At 44.8% G+C, this 20,194-nt stretch overlaps 1 protein-coding gene across 6 annotated transcripts in view; it reads left to right on the top strand.

Moving 5' to 3' along the window:
• MYO9A (myosin IXA) overlaps positions 1-20,194 on the top strand; it is a 172,679-nt gene that overhangs the window by 120,726 nt on the left and 31,759 nt on the right. For 5 of the 6 annotated variants that reach the window (XM_050978598.1, XM_050978597.1, XM_030228313.2 and 2 more), the window contains 6 exons: positions 4,439-4,560; positions 5,552-5,693; positions 6,392-6,587; positions 10,946-11,065; positions 15,282-15,357; positions 19,690-19,833. In XM_050978598.1, coding sequence (XP_050834555.1) covers positions 4,439-4,560; positions 5,552-5,693; positions 6,392-6,587; positions 10,946-11,065; positions 15,282-15,357; positions 19,690-19,833 — 800 coding nt within the window. The remainder of the gene's footprint in view (positions 1-4,438; positions 4,561-5,551; positions 5,694-6,391; positions 6,588-10,945; positions 11,066-15,281; positions 15,358-19,689; positions 19,834-20,194) is intronic. The other variant, XM_050978599.1, reaches the window with a different exon arrangement.

Here is a 20,194-nt window from a genome sequence, read left to right as displayed (position 1 = left end):
CTTTAACAGTGCCCCCTTTCCCAGAGTTCCAGTCATTTTCCCACTTTAAAATGTTGGATGTTCTGCCCCATTCTGGTTGTTTGGTACCCCAGATTTTACATGCTGCTCTGCCTCAGGTAACACTGTGTGGAGTAAGGATTCACTCTTATATTCCATGTGCATTTCAAAGTCTGCATGCCCATTTTAAATCTTTTTTTTAACACCATGAACTGTGTTTTACTCAGATCCCTTCAGTGACCCCGTGCTGACATAGTGCCAGTGTCTCTCTCCATGCTTAGGGCAGCAAAGCTGTTTCTGAATTCCCACTTGGGAAGCAGAAATCTCCTCATGGAGTCCATAGAGGTCACCTGGAGAACAATCTGTAGCATCTCACCCAATAATTAAATGAAAATATGGAGCTAAAAAAAAAACCTAATGTCTTTTTTCAGTCCTTTGCTCCATTTCTTTGCCAAGTCTGAGAGCTCAGTGCTCTTCTCTCCAGTGAACTTGCATTGCTCCACTTTCCAGCAGAGCAGGTTTCAGGTATCCAGGGATGGGAGGAGTAAATCTCACATTTTTATTGCGAGTAAGGATGCCAAAGAAGGGGCTCTGTGGACTTCAATGCACTAGAAACTTTTGCAGTCAACAATTTGGTTCCTGATGTCAAGATGATCTTCCAGGCATAGGACACTTGAATGTGCCCCTGAACATCACTTAGTTTTAAATCAAGGTATAAATTTAACCTGATTTTTAATTAGGTGTTTCTCTTGGAATGAAAGTGTTTCATGTTGGTTTTGTCTTGTTAAATGAAAGCATCATGTTATTTGAATGGAATTCCCTAATATTCCAGTGCTCCAGGACCCTGCATCCATCAAAGGATGGCAGAGGCTTTGTTGGCATGCTCAGAGATGAAGGAATATTTTGGAGGTAGCTTTCAAGGATATCTCCTGGATTCTGCAGGAAGATGGTCATTACAAGACAGATAAAGGAATCATATGGAATATTAACAACTGCAGTTTAAGTTTAATAGACAGCAGTGATTTTATCCTGTAGCTTCTGTCTTTCTGTGAACAATCTGCAGAGCAGCAAATACCCCAGAAATTCCAGCAGGCCATAGTTGGATCTCTTGAGCTCAGATCCTGAAGGAACTGGAAAAATGCTAGGAAAAAAGGAATAAGGGGAACTTATTTCCATTTAGGCTTTGGAACAGTTGCTCTGGAATAGTTCCTGCTGCCTGTCTTGAAATGAGAGTAAATCTCTGAATTATTGTGGAAAAGGTTGTTTGTTGAGGACTTGAATCCCTCTTCTCATTTGGCCAGAGCAGGGACAGGTTGTGTTGGGGATGGGAGAGAGGGAAGAACCCCAGAGCCTGGGAGTGAGAGTTTCTGACCCAGCCCAGAGAAAAAAAAAGGAACAGAGGAGGGAGAATTAGCCAAAATCCTGGAGCTGAAGGAAACTAGGCCAGGAGGGAGCTGGTGACTGACCCAGGCACAGCTGAAAATGAGCCCAGAGAAGCAGAGACCTTAAACTCTGGTATTTTTTGGTCATTTACTAGACTATTTAAAAAAACCTCCATATCTGGCATTGCTGATTTGTGCTTTTGCACTGATCTCAGCAGCAGCATAAATTTTTAGCGTGGCCAGAGGAGTTTCTCAGCACATTTTCTGTGCAGCTGCTGAATGTCCCATGTGGAATTATGGATATCTAGAGGCCTTCTAGAGCAGAGCAATGGTTTCTCAGCTTAGATGTGTGGAGACATAAAACTCTACATGATTTATGGGTTTTTGGGGGGGGGCAAAAAAATGTAAAGCCCCCAACAAGTACTTCAAAAAAGAGTCAGGATAATAAATAAATAAATAAGTCTGGTAACACCCTCCTGTCACCAGTGCAATAATGCTGCTCTTGGCTCATCCCACCCAGGTTTTATTGCTCTCTGCATGCTCCTGACCAGTCTTGAGCTGGCAAAGCTGGGCCTGATGGACCCTGCACTCCATTAAGGGCTGTTGGGAGCAGGCAGGTGATGGATGGTGCTGACTCTCAGGGAGATCCCTCAGGAGCAGCTCATGCCTGCTCTGAAATACACAGCCTGTTGTTGCTGGGTAGGAGCTTTTTTCCTGCCTTGCAAAATGCCACGAGGTTTCATGAAATCTGTGCTTTTTGATTGCCTGTGATTCAGCAGGGCTGTGAGAATGTTGTTGTGAGGTTCTGCTGTGTTCTGCTTGCTCGGCAAGAATTGAAGGTAAAAGATTAGAAAGTAAAAGGAGAAAACAAAATTCATGATGTAGAGTCATTCCTTATTCTCAGGATTTTTTTTTTCCCAATAGGATGCTGTATATTTTGAATCCCAAAGGCTTTAGGGATGTTAAAAACTCCTTCTAAGGCAGCACACATCTGTATTTGTCTGTATTGTTGTTGTAAGATTACACAATGTCTCCAATACTGAATTCAAGACCTTCTAGGGGTTATTTTAGCAAAAATTTCCTTGTGAAATGTCTCAAAGCTCTTCAGGCTTTATTTCTAAGAATATCTGTGGAGTTCATGTTAAGTTTGGATGAGGATGTACATACTTTTTTTTTTTAAGTTGTTTGCTCATATTAAAAATGAAGGCAGAGGCACCAATCATAATGAATCTGATTATGATTAGAAAGATGCATCCTATTAGGATTTTGAAACCTGTTTCATTTTTATCTTCCATTCTACCATCAAAATGTCCTGTGATAGAGAAGTAAAAAGGCAGCTGGATCAGTAGGACTTTGGAGCCAGGTACATTGTCCAGTTTCTCTGTTTAGACAGTGAGTCACAAGTCCTCAAACATATGATTAAAATTATGATTTTTAAACTCTACTTTCATTTTGATGCCCTAAAATTATTTCTACATAAGACTTCTTGAAGTAATCCAAGTGTCTTAGAGGAGGTAACCTTTATAGGAGAGCAAGGGTTAGAACTGTTTTGGTGGAAAATGAACAGCTTTTTTGGCCTCAGCTTGAATTTCAGGGCAGATCCTCACATTTACTGTCGAGAATGGTGGTTCTGCTGGCCCTGGAGCTGTGGCTTGTATAGCTGGAGGTCTCTTTGTTAGCCCACACAGCACTGGCCATTAACAGTGGGAGATGTGGAAGAGCAGAGCCCAGGGAAGCAGGAAAAGGAGGTTTACTGCTTTTTCTGTGTAATTGATATGTTGTACCACAATTTCCTTCCAGCAAGTGAATACTAAGTATTAATTGGTGCAAACTGTGGGACACTTTGGTGGGTGGGATGTCCCCCAGATCCCAAAGCATGGGAAGCAGGAGAATCTGTCCTTCTGCCCCATCAGGTGAGACCCCACCTGCAGAGCTGCCTCCAGCCATGGGATCCAACATCAGAGAGATGTGGAGCTCCTGGAGAGAGCCCAGAGAATGCCATGGAGATGCTCTGAGGCTGGAGCCTCCCTGGAGGCAGGCTGGGAGAGCTGGGGGTGCTCACCTGGACAGGAGAAGGATCCAGGGAGAGCTCAGAGCCCCTGCCAGGGCATGAAGGGGCTCCAGGAGAGCTGGGGAGGGACTGGGACAAGGGATGGAGGGACAGGACCCAGGGAATGGCTCCCACTGCCATCAGGCAGGGATGGATGGGATATTGGGAAGGAATTCCTCCCTGTTTGTCACTATTGACACAAAATAACACGACTCAGACAGCTGCTGTTCTCAAGGTAAAAAGGGAAGTTTATTTTCTGACTCCAACATTTATAGATTTTTCAAAAGTGACAGTGGATTGGAGGGTGACAGTGCCACCTCTCCAATGACACTGGACAAACCAGCAGTCCATCCGATTTCTCCTCCTCCAGAAAAGAATGCAAACCAATAAGTTATTTGCAGAAAGTGTGTGAGAAAGCTCATTACAGGAATGTAAACATCAGAAGGCTTAGAAAATCTGAAAAAATCAGGGCAACACCTGTGGGAGTGGTGAGGCCCTGGCACAGGTTGTCCAGAGAAGCTGTGGCTGCCCCATCCCTGGAAGTGTTGAAGGCCAGGTTGGATGAGCTTGGAGCAAGCTGAGCTAGTGGAAGTTGTTGCTGCCCATGGCAGGGGGTGGAACAAGAAGAGCTTTAAGGTCTCTTCCAGCCCAAACTGTGCTGTGATTTAGAAGCAATCCAGGGAAAGGAAAGGGGGAGTCCACACACACTGGATGTCCTTGGCAGGCTTGGACTCCCACACAGCCACCCCATGTCCAAACAAATTCAGGTGCACGTGAATTTGGGAAATGCTCTGTGGTTCACTTTGTTTCAGATTTCTCCAGAGGTTCTTTATCCTTTTTTTTTTGAAATCACAGGAAGCTTTGATGGAATATTTACAGGAGAGATGTCTGTTTTGGTAAACAGTGTATCAGTTTCCACAAAACCCTTTGGATTTTGGATTTTGTCTTTTATTTTTGCTTGCACCAAATCATCATTATGTCATCTGTGGGTTTTTGTTTTTTTTTTTAGGAGGAATATAGAGCAGAAGGAATTAGCTGGCACAACATTGACTACATAGACAACTCCAGCTGCATCAACCTGATCAGCAAGAAGCCAACGGGGCTGCTCCATCTGCTGGATGAGGAAAGCAAGTGAGTAGGAAAATGCTAGCTTTGGAAATGAGATTTGTTTTTCAATTAAAATGTGTTTATCCTTCAGTTTTCTGAAAAAAAAAAACCAACTTCCCAGGAAGGTGCTAATAGCTTGCTGGGCTGATTGGTGTTTCTAGTGTTGTTTTTGAGGTGGCAACACACAGAGTGGAGAATCAGCCAGCTGAGCAAAAAGCCTTAAAAATAATAATTAAAATTCCTTTTGAGAATTTCTTCCATTAAAGGGAAGGGAAGAGGTTTCCTTTGCTTCTCTCCTTAGTTCTTTCCCTGTCTCTTGGGTGCCAATGTGAAGGTGCTGAGTCCAAGTGTGTGAGTTCAAGCAGGATGTGTAGGTGCTGTTATTGAGATACAAGGCAGATTTATCAATTTACTGATAAAAATTGAACCAGGGTGAAGTGAGGGCACTTGTCCATAGGAGCTGCATTTCCACAGGGTCTCATGGGCATCAAGTGCTTTGCTCAGATTTGCATCCTTGATTGCATCCATCTGTTTCTGGAGAAGTTCTTGGGGGACGTGTGGCTTCTGGGGCTGCCTTGGTGTGGAAACTTTGGAGCAGAGCAGTTCTCCCACTGGATGCTCGTGCCAGTTTCCTCCATGTGAAAGGCAGGGAAAGGCCAGGTGGTTTTTGCTGGGGTCAGATCCACGTGGCCAGGGGCACGAGGTCTTCTCCCACCATTTGCCTTGCAGGTTTCTCCCCCACTTCTTGTCTCGTTGACAAGAGACCAGCAGTGGTGCTCTCCCAGTGATATTGTACTGGGATAAAAACAACTTAAATTGGGTAAAGTTGTGAAATACATCCCCGTGCTGCAGCTTTCCATGAAGTTTGAGGGTGGAGGGTTGGCTTTCCCTACTGAAGCAGGCACAGAAGTGGAAGCTCAGAATGTCCCTGTTTTCCCTTTCGTGGACATGAAAGAAGTGGGAAAAGTTTTCCTGTTAGGTTTGCAGCTTCTTCCTTTCAATTCTCTCCACTCAGTTTTCCCCAAGCCACAAACCAGACGCTGCTGGACAAGTTCAAGCGTCAGCACGAAGGGAGCTCCTACATTGAATTCCCAGCAGTGATGGAGCCAGCTTTCATCATCAAACACTACGCGGGCAAAGTGAAGTACGGAGTCAAGGTCTGTCACCCAGCTGTTCCCCAGCAGCTGCTTTCATCTAGATCTGGGATTGGGGAGGAAAGCCCCAGAGGCTCCACAGAGATGGTTTGGAGAGGACTTGGCCCAAGAAGATGGGAGGGTCAGGAGAGAAGTGTTTGGGGAAATGGAAAGGTGGTAGGGACAGGGTCTTCCTGTTCTCCTTCACGTGGGCATTTGGGGAAGAATTTAGGAAGCACAGTGAGTTCAGTGCTACACCCCAACAACACGTTGAAATTGGGTGTCTGGTGGCCTTTCTGGACTTGGTTTGTGTAGAAAACCCAGTGTTTTCCTCATCGTTAGCCACTTTCAATACAGGTTATGTGTGCTTAGGTCTCTGCATCCCACTGCTACAGGTGCTTTCTGGAATCCCACGCCAATTGTTCCAAAGTTGACCCCATTTCTATTCAGGCCAGTTATCAGCAGAAGGAATTCTGGTGGCCAGATGAGCCTGTGTGAGAAATAGCCTTGGGATTTCTCTGATTGTGTTTCTGATGCAATAAATGCACACGATGAGCATCAGAGGTGATGCCCATGAACAGGCATCTCATATGGGAGCAGGACAGAAAAAACAAGCAGGATTCAATCATTGTGCTGGCCCAGAGACAGCCTGGGAGATGCTACCTGAAGTATCACGTGGGTGTTGTTGATCTTGCCCTTTCCTCCTCCTTGTCCTTCCCTAGGATTTCCGGGAGAAGAACACGGACCACATGCGGCCGGACATCGTGGCTCTGCTGCGGAGCAGCAGGAACGCCTTCATCTGCGGCATGATTGGCATTGATCCCGTGGCTGTTTTCCGCTGGGCCGTCCTCAGGGCCTTTTTCAGGGCCATGGTGGCCTTCAGGGAGGCTGGGAAACGATATGTGGAGAAGAAAACTGGTACGTGTGCCCATCTCCTTTTCAGCAGCAGTTTGGGTCTGATGTGTTATTACCCTCTTTGAAGTAGCCTGAATCTATTGGAATCTATTCAGGCTACTTCTTCCATTGAAGTAGCCTGAATCTATTTAGAATCTATTCTAAACTTGTTTAAATAACAGGTAGGTTTTTTTTGTTGAAGTCACATTTAAAGGTACATTTGGATTGTAACGTATCACAAGGAAATATTTTCATTTTGCTGCTCCTTTAACTTTTCCTTTTTATAGGATGCATGGATAGAAACACACAAGTCATTCAAACAGAGACATACAAATTATCCAGCAAAAAAAAAGCAAATTATTTTTGTAATAATTCTTGAACTGTTAGTTATATCTGGAAACAAAAAAAGGCAATAAATCTTCCTATGATTTTCCAAGCTGTTCACCCTTTCAGCTGCAGGAGAGCATGTCTCTTGTCTAGGAAAATTCATGGCTTTGCAGTCATCCAGAACCACGGATCACAGGGGCATTAAATTAAAGGAAAGTGATGGTGCATCATCATGCTGTGGCAGGCAAGACCTGGCTGTGCTTTTAGACCATTTCTCAGCATAAAGCAATTTCAGAAAGATGGGTACAAGCTATTACTGTTCATTTCTGGGCACAAGAGGGCTTGAAATCCATGATGGAATTAGAGCCTCAGCAGGGAAAATGTCAGCTGGGTTAAAATTAAAGGCAGAGCTGCACCATGAATTACTTGGTAATCAGTGAGGTTTGCATCGTGGAGAGAGAGGGAGCCTGGGACAAGGAGCAGAGGGAGGCAGCTGTTCAAGAAGAAAGAATCATTTTCTTGGGAGGAAATCCCAAGAAGAGCAGCAGGCAAAAAATCAACTTTCAGTTCTTGAGGTTCTTCCTCTGACACCTCCCGGATGTGGGATAAGAGAAGAGCTGATTCTCGTGAGCCTGGGTCTGTCTGGCACATCAAGGCAGCATTTTTGGGCAGAGTAACCTAAGAGAGAGGGGGCAAAGCTGTTTGGCTTTGGGAGAAGGACCACTCCAAAGAGGTGTGGTGTCCAAAATCCATCTTTGCATTTTCACCTTGCATAAACCCCAGGCTGAACTCAAATGAGGTAATCCAGAATATTAAAAAAAATCATTCAATCTCAGGAAGTAAGAGCTGATTTCAAGCCCTGCTTTGCTTTCTGTGTCTCTGGCACCTGGTCCTGCACACTGCTGTGCTCATCTCCTCATTCCTGCTTTTCAGTCCAGAGTTTGTAGCAGTAACTTCCTTATGTCTCTCTCTATATATATCTGTATCAATATATAGATCTGATTATGGGTATATATATATGTAACTGGAGGAGACCAGGAGGTCTTGAGGCAATTCTGAGACACCATTCTTGTATTGCTTTCTCTTTCCATACCAAAATTAACTAATGCATGGTGATGGCTGAATTTCTAAACCTTTTCATGGTGCTGCTCCATTATCTGTCCGTGTCCCTTAGCCTCTGTTCAGATGGCATTGTGCTTTGTACCCTCTGGGTTTTGAGTCAAAGAAAAAACAAACCCCTCAGAAAGCTGGATAAGGCTTGTCTTAAACTTACCAACAACCCTCTGATCATTTATACCCTGAATTTTTATGTGCATCAAATTGGGAAAAAGTCATGAGAAAGTCTCCATTATACAGGCAACACTGCTGGGAGGTGATTACCTAAATCTAAATTTCATGCTGAGGTACACCTTATTTGTGGGAAAAACTTAACCCACAAGCAGTGGCAGAGCTGGGATCTCTGTCCTTGCCCTCTTGGAGAGCTGCCCACCATGTCCAGGCATGACCATCCAGGTTGGACAGCTCTTGGAGCAACCTGAAGTGTAAGGTGTCCCTGCCCTTGGCAGGGGGTGGGACTGGATGATTTTTAAGGTCCCTTCCAACTCCAAACCATTCTGGGATTCTGACTTTGCCCAGGTCACACTCAGCAAGGTGAGATCAGTAGCATGGTTTTTATTGTGTTTTTGCTGGTGTGACCTTACACCCATCCCCTGTTCCATTGTCCCCCTCCAAAATCCTGTCACCAAAGCAGGTGGCTGTGGAAGAGGTGGGCAGAAGGCTCAGCCAGTGTCAGGACAATGTGACAGGCTGGTGTAGCATGATGCATCCACAGCCAGGTGCTGGAATTCCTTTCCCTTCTGCAAAATAATGCAGAAAATCCCCAAATTGATGCTTTGCCTCTATGTCAGAAAACATTTGTGAGTTATCAAGGTATCGCTTTGATCACTTTTAAAATTCTCCCGTCTTGATAGATAGAAGCAGAGAACCAAAGGCAGCACATGTTTGATGTTTAGTTTGTTTTTTATCACACCTTGATGGCTTTAATTAGCCTGATTTGAGCATCTACCTGCCCACAGATGTAGGTGGTAGAGTAAGAAAAGCCTCTCACACAGTCATCCACATGCACACACTTAATATTTGTACAGAGATTTTTTTCTGACCGTTCTTGGTTTCTGAGGTCCTTTCCCCATCCATCAGGTAGGTGAAGTGAGGGAGCAGGGAAAAATCCAAAACTAGCTTCTTTTAATTAAAGCTTCTTTGCATTCTTTGTCTGAACCCCAACTGGATCTCTCGTGCTTTTATGCTTGCAATACCCAACAGGGTTTTTCCAGAAAAATCCCTGGCTTATGTCTCAGCAGCTCTGCAAAATTTTGCTCTGCTTCCTTTCCACATCATCCTTTTGGTTGTCTCCTGCATGCCAAGCAGATGCTTCTAGGAGGATAATCAGCATTTTTTCTTGCTGGCTTTGGGGGCTCTTCTTTTATTGTGCTCCTGATACTCTCCTAGTGCAGCTTTTGGTGGTTGTGTGATTGTCCTCTTTAACTTGAAGGTGCAGAGCAGCAAAGTGGTGTCACTGTGAATTTTCTTGGGTAGCTTTGTGTTTCTGCCTGAGTGATGCTTCTTAGGGTGCTGCCAATGCTGCTCGAATGAAAGATGCCAGAATCAGGCGAGCTGCACTTAAGCTGAAGGGTGGAACTCTTCAATAATTTGATTTTTAATTCTTTTTATTACTAAGGTCATCAATGAGGATTGAAATGGTCCAATAGAACTGCATGTTAGAACTGGATTTGTTTGTGAACTTGGATGAAAGGAACACTGTCAAGCTTTTTAGGAAAGAAAATTGGCTGATTGACTTTTTTTGCTGTCATCAATACCCATTTATTATGCAACACCCTCTAATTTGTAGCAAAAAATTGATGGAAAAAATGCTGCTATTCATACAAACTAGGCTGTGGAGACTTGGTTTTGCTGGACCTAAATCCTTCCTCTGATGAAGGTTTTGTGGTCTTGAGGCTGTGCCTGTCCTTGATGGGCTCTGCCGTTGGATTTAGCCAACAAGGGTTGCTCCTTGGTAACTCCTGCTTAAAAATAATCCCACTGGCCCCTGCAGAGTTATTCCTGAAGCTGATCACCAAAAAAACCACTGCCCTCAAAAAAAATCAGTAAAAAAGGCTGCACTTGCCAAATAAAGGTGAACAAAAAGCTTCATGTTTGAGGTCTCACTGGTGTTCAGGTGAGGAGGACACCCCTTGACAGTGTTCCTGTGGGAAATCCAGATCAGTCCTTTCCCATGGTTTGATGTGTTGGTATGAAATGCTCCCACAGATGCTGGCACAAAGTGACTCCACGGTGACCTCCCCACGCCTCACTGGGAGTGTGGCACCTCCTGGGCTTGGCTAACAAGGACAGAGAGACACTGTGTGTTGGCACACTGTCACTGGTGTCACCTCTCCTCCATCCTGTGCTCACTGCTGGGCCATCAGAAGTCCTCTTGGCCACACATGGATGGTTTCTTCCAGCTCAAACCTATCCTGCCAAACTCCACACTCTGTGTTCTCTGCCCTCAGGGAATGTGGAAATGGTGCTTAACACAAATAATTCACATTTTTCCTTTTAATTGCCAAAATCTGAGCAAAATGTAGCACTGGGGTGCACGATGGGAATTCCAGGTGGTTGTGTCACGGAGCATCTGGACAGGGATTTTGGGTAACACTGGGCAGAGCCACAAGAAGGGATTCTAAAAATAAGTTCATAAAAGTAAAGATTTATCTATTAATGCTCTTTTTGCCCAAATAATCTTGGAGTGATTAATAAGTGTTTATGCTCTGTCTAATGAGGATTTTAATTGGGACTGGGATGTGGTCCAGCCCATTGCTTCCATGCCACAGTGCTGTGAGGAGGAAACCACACTTAAATTGTGTTGAGCATGAAAACCTGTGACCCTCGAGCTCCTTTGGGCTTGTTCCTTCCCCTCTCCTGACTTCTGCTTATCAAATCTTTCTCTTCTCTCCATTTTTTTTTTTTTTATTTTGTTTGTTTTTATTTTGCTTCCCAAGGGCATGATGATGCAGTGCCATGTGCGGTTTTGAAAAGTGTGGATAGTTTTAGCTTTCTGCACCACCCAGTTCATCAGAGGAGCTTAGAGATCCTGCAGAGGTGCAAGGAGGAGAAGTACAGTAAGGCTCCACCACTCACCCTCCCCTCTGATACCACACTCACACGGCCAGAAATGGAAACCAGGTGCATTCCATGCAGAAAGGATAAAAATCCAGTGCCTGAGGAGCCCTCCGTGGTCAAACCTCAGGGCAGTTTTGAACCTGTTGGGAAATGATTGGGCAGAGTTGAAAGAGTCAAATTAAAAGCAAACCTGTATCTCTTGAGATCTGGCAAAAATTGTTTTGTTGGCAATTTTCCCGTTTACTCACTGACATTAATAAAGAATATTCCTGACACAAGGCTGGTACAGTTGGAATTCAGCTTAATTTGGATTTCACTGGACTTCAGAAATACCTCTAGCTTGTGAAAAATTGTCTCCCAAGGCTTTTATTTGAAACATTGCCAATGTTATTTTATGGAATGATGCACTTGGTCTCCATTTCTTCATCTTCACTCCTCTGTCATGTAATAAACTCATCCTGCATGACAACATGGACACTCTTGCTTGCACTACTCTATTTTATTTTTATATTTAAATAGATATTTGGTGCTCTCATGTTTAGATATATTATTTTCCTACCATTATTCTCATTCATGTTGCCTGTTAAAGCTGACAGAAATAGAGCTGCTCTGTAAGGGCAAAGCCTCAGCCCAACTTGCTTAAATTTCATGAAATTTAGGTGTAAGTGGAAACCACCTTTTTTTCTGTAGAGCTGAGCACGGTAAGTACAGTAGGTGCATGCTAAATCTTCATAAATATGGTTTTCCTGTTAGAAACCTTCTGTCAGATATCTCTGCTTCCTACAGCATGTGGGGTTGGGGGAGCAGTGGTGGTTTAGGTCTTAATTTAGGCTTTCATTCTTAATTTAACCACGTTATTTTCCCCTACAAGTTCCCAACACTGCTATAAGAAAATATAAAGGAATGATGCTATATTTTACTTGATTTTTGGTTTTATTAAAAGGTGTTGTGCCAAGTGACCTTACTGATACTACAAAGAAACTATTGAAAAGGAAGATAGTTATCAGCAGAGTAATTTTACTTGCAATTAATGAATCAATTTCATTTTTAAGTTGGCTCAGAAATATGGGAGATTTTGGGGGGTTTAGTTTGCATTTCCTTAGGTGAGAAAAAGGAAATTCACACAACTCAAAAGATACTTAGAGCTTTAATTTAGTGGGAAGCAGGAAGTTGAGCTCAGCACCTCAAAACCTCACTAATATAGATGTGTCCACACAATTTGGGGTCTCTCAGGATAAATCCAGTGAGTGGGTCTGAGAAGAACATTGCCAGTTTGAGAATTGGCATCTGACCAGGCAAAGGAGTCATTCTTGTTCTGCATTCAGAGATCCTTCCCATGGGGTGTGCTCCTGCTTCCCCAGGCTCCCAGCCTTGGCAAGGAGCCTGTGGAATGTTCTGGTTCAGAACCCATCAGGTTTTGGGCCCCACAAGTGAGCTTGGCCCCAGGGACTTGGCTTTTCCCACAGGTCAGGTGAGGTTATACATCCACATCATCCTCGAGACAGGAACCAAGGTCATCCCCTTGTTTTGAGCTGTGCAATCAGCTCTGAACAAAGAGAGCAAAACCAAATTGGTTTGATGAGTTTATTGAGATTCCCTCTGGGTCCCTTGGCATTCAGCTTCTGGAGACAACTGCTCTCCCTTCCCTCACCATCAGCTGCTTCCCTAAAACCCTTCCTCCAGCTCCTCCAGAGCAAGGCACTGGGTTCAGACATCTCTGAATCCACACTGGAGGTCTGCTGTTGGTATTCATCCATAGGGACTCGACAGGGTTTATCCAAAACTCTTCTCAACAAGGACAAAGACCTGTTGGGTCAGTCAGTCCATTTTTCCAAAACACTCCTGCTGAAGGAAAGGGAATATGCTTCAAAAATCAGAATAATTTTCTGCCTGAAGTGTAAACCAGATCAGGCTGTGTCTGAGCCTGACAGAAGGGTAGGAAGACAGATTTGGCTCCAAAAAGAAGGGTGGGCATTAAAAGAATCTTGGAAATACCAGTGAAATCCCATTTCTCATGGACTCCTTTAGACAAGAAAAGCCTTCTGGGCCTTAATGGGGGAGTATCCATATTAAAATATATTAATTTAATCTATACTAAAAACGGATCCAGCTAGACATTAGGTGCTTTCTTAGTCTAAAACTATCTACACAAAGTACTGATGCAACATTTTAAGCAGATTCCTGCTTATTCCAATTCTTCCCTATTTACAGTTGGGTTTTGGTGCTTTAAATCAGGACTTTGGACACAGAAATGCCAGTCTTGAAAGAGGTACAAGAACACTCCTAGGACAAGAAATGTTATCCAAAAATGGCTTAACTGGCAAAAGGAGGGATTGAAAAGAGTTTTGAGCTTGTTAAATGCTCAGATGCATTACCTGCCTTGCTTTCTAAAAGCCTCCAGCTCTGGAGATGCCAAACCTTCTCAGCAGGAGGGATTTGGTTGCTCCTGCCTTGGAGCACAAGCAGGGTTCAAAGATGACCTGGGGCAGCACACCCTCAAATTTTCTTTTGTTGACATTTCCAGAATATTTGGGCACTTTTAGATGCAGAACCTTGACCAGGGGGGACCATCAGCCATTTCAGGGATCTCCTGCCCAATTCAAGATGAACAGATTTGTTCAGCTTCAAGATGAGCTGTTCCAGCATCTTAGCAGGGCAAGGAGGGTGGGAAATGTCCTGTCAAAGGGTTGTCTTTTGTAGGAATTCATCTTCTCCTCAGGAATTCCAGAACAGCAGGACAGGCTCAAGTCTCAGCATATTTGCTTTGTGTTCGTCTTTCAGAATAAAACATCACCAGGACACCTTTTAGCCCTGCATGAAATAGTGGAATTGTAAATATTGGGAGGAGGGGATATGCCATTGCTTCCTTCTGCCCTGATACAAACCACAGTTTAGATTTTTTTTCTTTTTAGAAAGCTTTTTTTTTCCCCTTTCTTTTCCCACTGTAGATGTCTCAGGGTAGAATAAAGCATATTTTTTCCCATGCTGAGGTGAGAGCTGTGATTTTTTCCTGTCTCACAGCAGTGATTTTGAGACAGTTATAAAATTGCTCAGCTGTTTTCATGTCAAACTTCACATTATCAGATCTTTATATTTTTATGGTTTGGTGACTTGAGGTGTTTTGTTGTCTACAATAATTGTCTCCTGTCTTCCTAAGTGCTTGGTTACAAAACATTTCCACTTCAGGGCAGATAACAGCTGCTACTGTAACCATGTGTGGCAGCTTCTTGGCTGAATACAAAATAGATACTTTATTTAATATATTGTTTTATTAGATGTATTTTATTACAAATAAATTATTCCAGGTATCAAAGGATGTAGGCTCAATAGGCAATCAAGCCTTTATAAAATAGTATAGAAGTGTCTATAATAATAATAATAGAAGTGGAAAGGAAGAAATGAAATATATTTCATATTAAAAAGCACATTTGCTTCAAAATTGATTGATTTTTACAGATTTTATGTACATTTTTAAATCCTTCCTTGAGGTTTCTGACCATTTAAGCAGCTACCTGAATGAAACTCAGGTCTACGCTTGAGATACAGATCTGGGCCTCTTCTGCAAAGCCTTGTCCATCCCCATTCCAGAGTTAGCTTGCTTGTGAAGCCAAAGTCTTCATTTCCAAGGCATTCATTTATTCCTTAGACATTTCTTCTCTCCCTCCCTCCAAATATATGGACCTGTGCAGCAAGTAGGAAATGCTATAAAAGGTAGGAAATGCTATCAAGCATTTCCTACTTGCTGCACAGGTCCATATATTTGGAGTGAGGGAGAGAAGAAGGAATAAATTATCATTTTTCCAAGCATTCTAATTATGTCCAGGTGGGTTATCCCTTGCACATTGGAAAGCTTGGGAATCTCTGGGACATGGAGACCGTGAGTGGCTGCTCCCATCATCTCCTTCCCTCGCCCCGTTTGCTAGCTGGAACAGCATGTCCCTAAAACACCCTCCATGTGTGTGTGGGAGAGGAATGAGAGGCTGGAGCAAGCAGTGTTGCTCACGAGGGTGATGACTCTGGCAGGGAGGTGGCACTGGGCAGCGATGGCATCCCTGGCACCCGGCTGTGCCCGGCATGTGCCAGGACACGTCGGCGCTGCTCCGCGCCAGAGTCAGGCCTCAGCTATGGCTCTGCTAATTGTCTGTGGGGATGGCTCTGCTAATTGTCTGCTGGGTATGAGCCAGCTGGAAACGTCTCCCTCATGTGCTGCTGCAGGTATCACTCGGAAGAGCCCGCGGACGCCGCTCTCAGACCTGCAGGGAGTCAACACCATCAATGAGAGGAGCCCACGGTAAGGATCCTGCTTTTACCTTGGCATGGCCAGGGGTCTGGCATGGGAGAGCACTGTCTGTACCTGGAAATGACTGTGTTGGCATTGCTTCCATCCCTCCTATCAGTCTTAACTTCTCTTCCTTCTTTGCCATGTGATCGGGTCCGAACGCCTTTCCTGACTAAAGAGCAGGCAGGAAAAGCAGATTCCCTGTGTCAAAGGCAGCAGTTGGTGGGGGTGGGTGTGTGAGGGGATTGTTTAAGCAGCTTAACAAAATGAAGGAATGTGCCAATATCAAGGGAATAGTCATTCAAGGAGGACAGGTTTGGGTGCAGAACTGCATACAGCATGTGGTGGCTCCAGGCACCCTGGGATGTGGAAAACGTGGAAGTTATGGAGTTTGAGATGGTACTTTGCCAAATGCTTGCTTGTTTTCAGGGGGGGGAAAGGCACATTTGCTTCAGAATTGATTGATTTTTACAGATTTTTATTTTTAAATCCTTCCCTAAAGTTTCTGACCGTTTAAGCAGCTACTGAATGAAACTCAGGTCTACACTTGAGATACAGATCTGGGCCTCTTCTGCAAAGCCTTGTCCATCCCCATTCCAGAGTTAACTTGCTTGTGAAGCCAAAGTCTTCATTTCCAAGGCGTGTCTGGGCACTGATCCTTTTCCCAGCTACTCTTGTGCTATCCCTCCTCACATCCCAGGAGGTCTGATGTTCCCCATACCCCTCTAAAGGCATAGAGTGCCTCTCTGCTTCCCTCTGAGCAGGTGTGTGCTGGGGAAGGAAGTGATAGGAGCACCCTCAGCTCCTACAGCCACTGCTTGGAGCTGCAGATATCCAGGGGTGTCTTTTTTGGCTGCTCTGAGGTTAATGAGAAGCCCAGAACAAGTCAAGAGGAGTCTAAGTCTGTCTCCTGAAATGGGCCCGTTAAATCAGTCCTTGCATCTCAGTGGCTTCCCTTCCACTCAAAATTAAATATCCTTCAAGGGTATAATGAAGGCTCATTTTTAATGGCTTTAATGCCAAATGGCCACAACAAAAATTAGATACACATAGTCCCTTTTTTTTTCCTAGGGGAAGAAAAGTGACTTCTTCTGCCTGGTGTTGTTCACCATGTGCTCTCTGAGTGCCATCAAGAAAAGAATGTCCTTCTTCCTCTGAATTCCTCCCCTTTGGGAGAGGCAGTGGCACCCTACTGAAGGAGAACTGAATGTTCTCATATCATTACAAGTCCATTACAGTGGTTAAGAGAGCAGGGAATTTACTTAAAATGGTGTGATTGAATTCATAAATGTGTGCCACTTCTTGAATTTGAGCAGAAATCCAGGTGGTACAAGCAATGCCACCCTATCCTGGGAAGGTGATGCAACCCTGGCTGTCCTCACCTCAGCCTTTGCCACCCTCCTTTCCTTTCTCATAATGCTGCAGCTGCTGGGGCCCTGATGGGTTGGGTTGGGATGACAGCCAGTCCTTGGTAACACTCACAGCAGGGAAGGTTGGTGTCTCCAGAGGTGACGTTCCCTGATTCCAGCCCCTCTGATTGTGCAAGTTTCCCTCGAGATAACGTAATGTGAAACTTTGTCCTTTGGAGATCTTCCCTTGGAGATAAGAGGATTCCTGCAGTTTCTCTATCCAGCCTTTGGAGCATCTGTAAATTGGGACAGGGCTTTTCTTGAGTGCCCAACTCAGCTTTGGAGGCACTTTAGTGTGGGAGCTGGGGCTGCCAACATTTTCAAAGCCCAAAATATTTCAATTATCTCAGCAAAGGGACATTGTAAAGGCAGGGAAAGTCCTCCTGACCCAGGCAAGGAGGAAGATGTGTTTATTTACTGTGGGGTTCAATATGTGGTCAGCTCTGGGTATGTGGCTTAGCCCATGCCAGCACAGCAGACAAATCAGCCTAAACAGCCAGAATTGAGGAACTGTGTTTTTCTTCCTCATCCTCAGCAGCTGTGTCCTACCAGCAGCCTCAATCTGAGCCTTTATTTGCAGAACTCCTGTGTTCCCCCTCCTGTGACACCTCAGTAGTGTGGTCTGTGATCTTCCCTTGGGCATCATCAGTAATGGGTCCCCAAATGTCACCTTTGCCCCTTCCTTCTGCAAGCACAAACCAGGTGTCTCACAAGGTCTCCAAGGTCCAGGCTGTACTTTCAGAGTAGGCTGGGGATTTTGATCCCTTTCATTGTAGCTGCTTTTGATCTGGGGAGTCCTGTCACCCTTGATGAGTGTTGGTACTGCAGGTAAATACCAATCTTGCACTTGTTGGGCAAGAGGAGGTGCAGCTAACAGGGCTGGAAGAGAGATTGGCATTAGCAGCTTCCCAGCAGATCAACTGGCAGGCCATTTACAGCTCCAGATTAAACAGGAATTGCTTTCAAAGCCATCTCATGATCATGTGGTCGCTGATAAGTCTGGTTGTGCATCCAACCTACAGGATAGCCCGGGGCCAGTTTCTGAAAGCAAGTTTGAGGCATGACATCACTCAGGAAGTCACTGGGGAGGGTTTTGGGAGCCAAGTGCTCTCCTCTGATCTCAGAAAAAAAGTGGATGGGTGGTTTGCACATGCTGGGTGGGAAATCAGGCTTCAGCAGAGCCTTCCAAGTGCCTTCCCCAGCTGCTGAGGAATGAAGGCCAGGCCATGGCTAACCAAAACCACTTGGGCTGGTTGGGATCCTGCTGGTTTGTGCTCACTAGGGACACTTTTATGGGCAGGGGTGTCTGAGCAGGTGTTGGTCTGGAAGCAGCTGGCTGGGCCAGGTGAGGGCATTGACCCCAGAATACCAAAAGCCTGCATCTGTTGCCATGTGAACGTATCCATCCTAAAGTGTCCCTAACAAACAGACCTGTCCTTTTATCTCTTGGGTTTTTTAAAACCACATGGGAAGTTCTAGGATTTTCCAGAGAGGCTGGCCAGGATGAGTGGTGTTGTACATCCCAAAAGTTTTAGTGGTTCCCATCAAGTGGTGATTTTCTTTTTCCCACCTACAAACAGGAGGTAGATGGTACCTGAGATGTAAAGAGAAGAAAGGTGAACAGGAGGGATCACTTGGATATTCCAGCTTCTCACTAACCATCTGTGAATGGAATGCTTAAGAAAGCAGGTCCTGGAGCACTTGGCCAGGGGTTTTGCCTTGCTGTGATTGATCCCTCCTTATAATAGTGGTCCATGTCAAAATGCTGATTTAATAGGATCAGGAAGGAATTTGGGAAGTGCTTAGATGAGGCAGCGAGGTGACGTTGCTCTGAGGATCTGGCTCCAGGTTTTGAGCTGGCTGAACATACAGCTTTACATCCTTTAATTTTTAATTTCCATGTGGCACTTGAGATTTGCCTTTCATCCAAATCAGGACTTGAAGGCAAAGGACTGCCTTGTTGTCAGAGCTCAGAAGTGGCCGGCGCCCGAGGCCACGTTTAAACCACCGTGTCCTTCAGCATCCTCATGACCTGGTGCAGCCTGGAGTCTCCTCCTGGTCCTTTTCCTCCTGTCTGAGATAACTTGGGGGGTGGGGGGGTGTTGCAGCCCCACATCCTTCCTTAGATTGCTTTTATTTTGTATGATGATTTCTGAAAGGCTGATAAAAAAATTAGAATTTAAAAATCCCAACAAACCACCAAAAACCCACCAAGCCAAAAGTGTTTTGGTGGGGTGCTGCCCATAAGAGGCCTCATGTCCCCCAGACACCACTGGAAGCCTCTTCATCTCTGGAAATTGCTTGTCCTATGTCTAGTTTGGTCAAATATCCATTTCCATCCCTCCAAGAGAGGATTTTGGTTCCTCTCCTTGTTTCCTTTAGTCCTTCTGAAGCCAGGTGAGCATTTCTGGAGACCACAGCAGTAATGCTCCATGGCAGAGGAGACCAAATTGAGTGACTGATTTGTAATCAGGTCCCAAAGAGTGATTCTACGTCAACCCATCATCCTGCTGGGGCTGACATCCATCTTTGCAGCAAATAATGAGTTTATTGCAAATTAGATTTGTTTTTTCTTTTCCCAATGGAACGATTATGTCAATTTTGGGAGACATTGTCAGCACCAGATGTCATGGCCTCGTATCCTTCAGGCCACCAAAGGTATCTAGAGGTATCTGCAGACTCAAGGTTTCTGTCTGGGAGAGCTGGGAGCTGTTTTTGTCCTGCTGTTAATTTGTTCCTTTTGGGAATATTTGATCTTTGAGAGGTGCTTTAGTAGTCGATGGCTCCGTGTGCTGTCTGGCACCAGGGACTCATCCATGGGAGCGAACGAACAATGGGAAGAAAAAAGCAGCAGCTCGTTTTCTACCAGTGGTTTATTTTATGATCTGTTTTTATCATGTTTTTTATCTCTTCCTAACGGTGTCTGGTGTTCCAGGGATGCCTATGGAGTTGGCTGGAACGGCCGGATGGGGATGAGGCACAACAGGCTCACCAGCCCCGGCACCTTCCTGGACAAAGATGGGATATTTGTCAACACCACCAACAGCAAACTGCTGGAGAGGGCCCATGGCATCCTCATGTCAGTACCCAGGAGGGGATCTGGGCTTTACTCCTGGCACAATGAGCAGCAGGTGTAGTTAGGGCAATGTAAATAGCCAGGATCTAAAACTGTCAGGGTGCCAAGCTGACTTGGAGCTGTCTCCCAGCTGGGTCAAAGCAACCCCGGTACATTGGACATGTCTGATTTAATTTGTCTCATTCATTCAGAATGACAGACAAAGGGAAGAAAGAGAAGGAACAAACCTTCTGGTCACACCAGTCTGGAGATACAGCAGCCATGTAATGCAGTCACACTTCTAACATCTTATCAAAGTTTCCATTATAATTATCTGGGCAGGTGATTCACACTGCAGCCTCCTCAAAGGTTCAGGGAGCATCCC

This window comes from Serinus canaria, chromosome 10 (genome assembly GCF_022539315.1).
Source record: "Serinus canaria isolate serCan28SL12 chromosome 10, serCan2020, whole genome shotgun sequence".
In the NCBI taxonomy this organism is placed as follows: domain Eukaryota; kingdom Metazoa; phylum Chordata; class Aves; order Passeriformes; family Fringillidae; genus Serinus; species Serinus canaria.
Note: the sequence above shows the minus strand (reverse complement) of the source record. Positions and strands in the feature narration are given on the sequence as shown.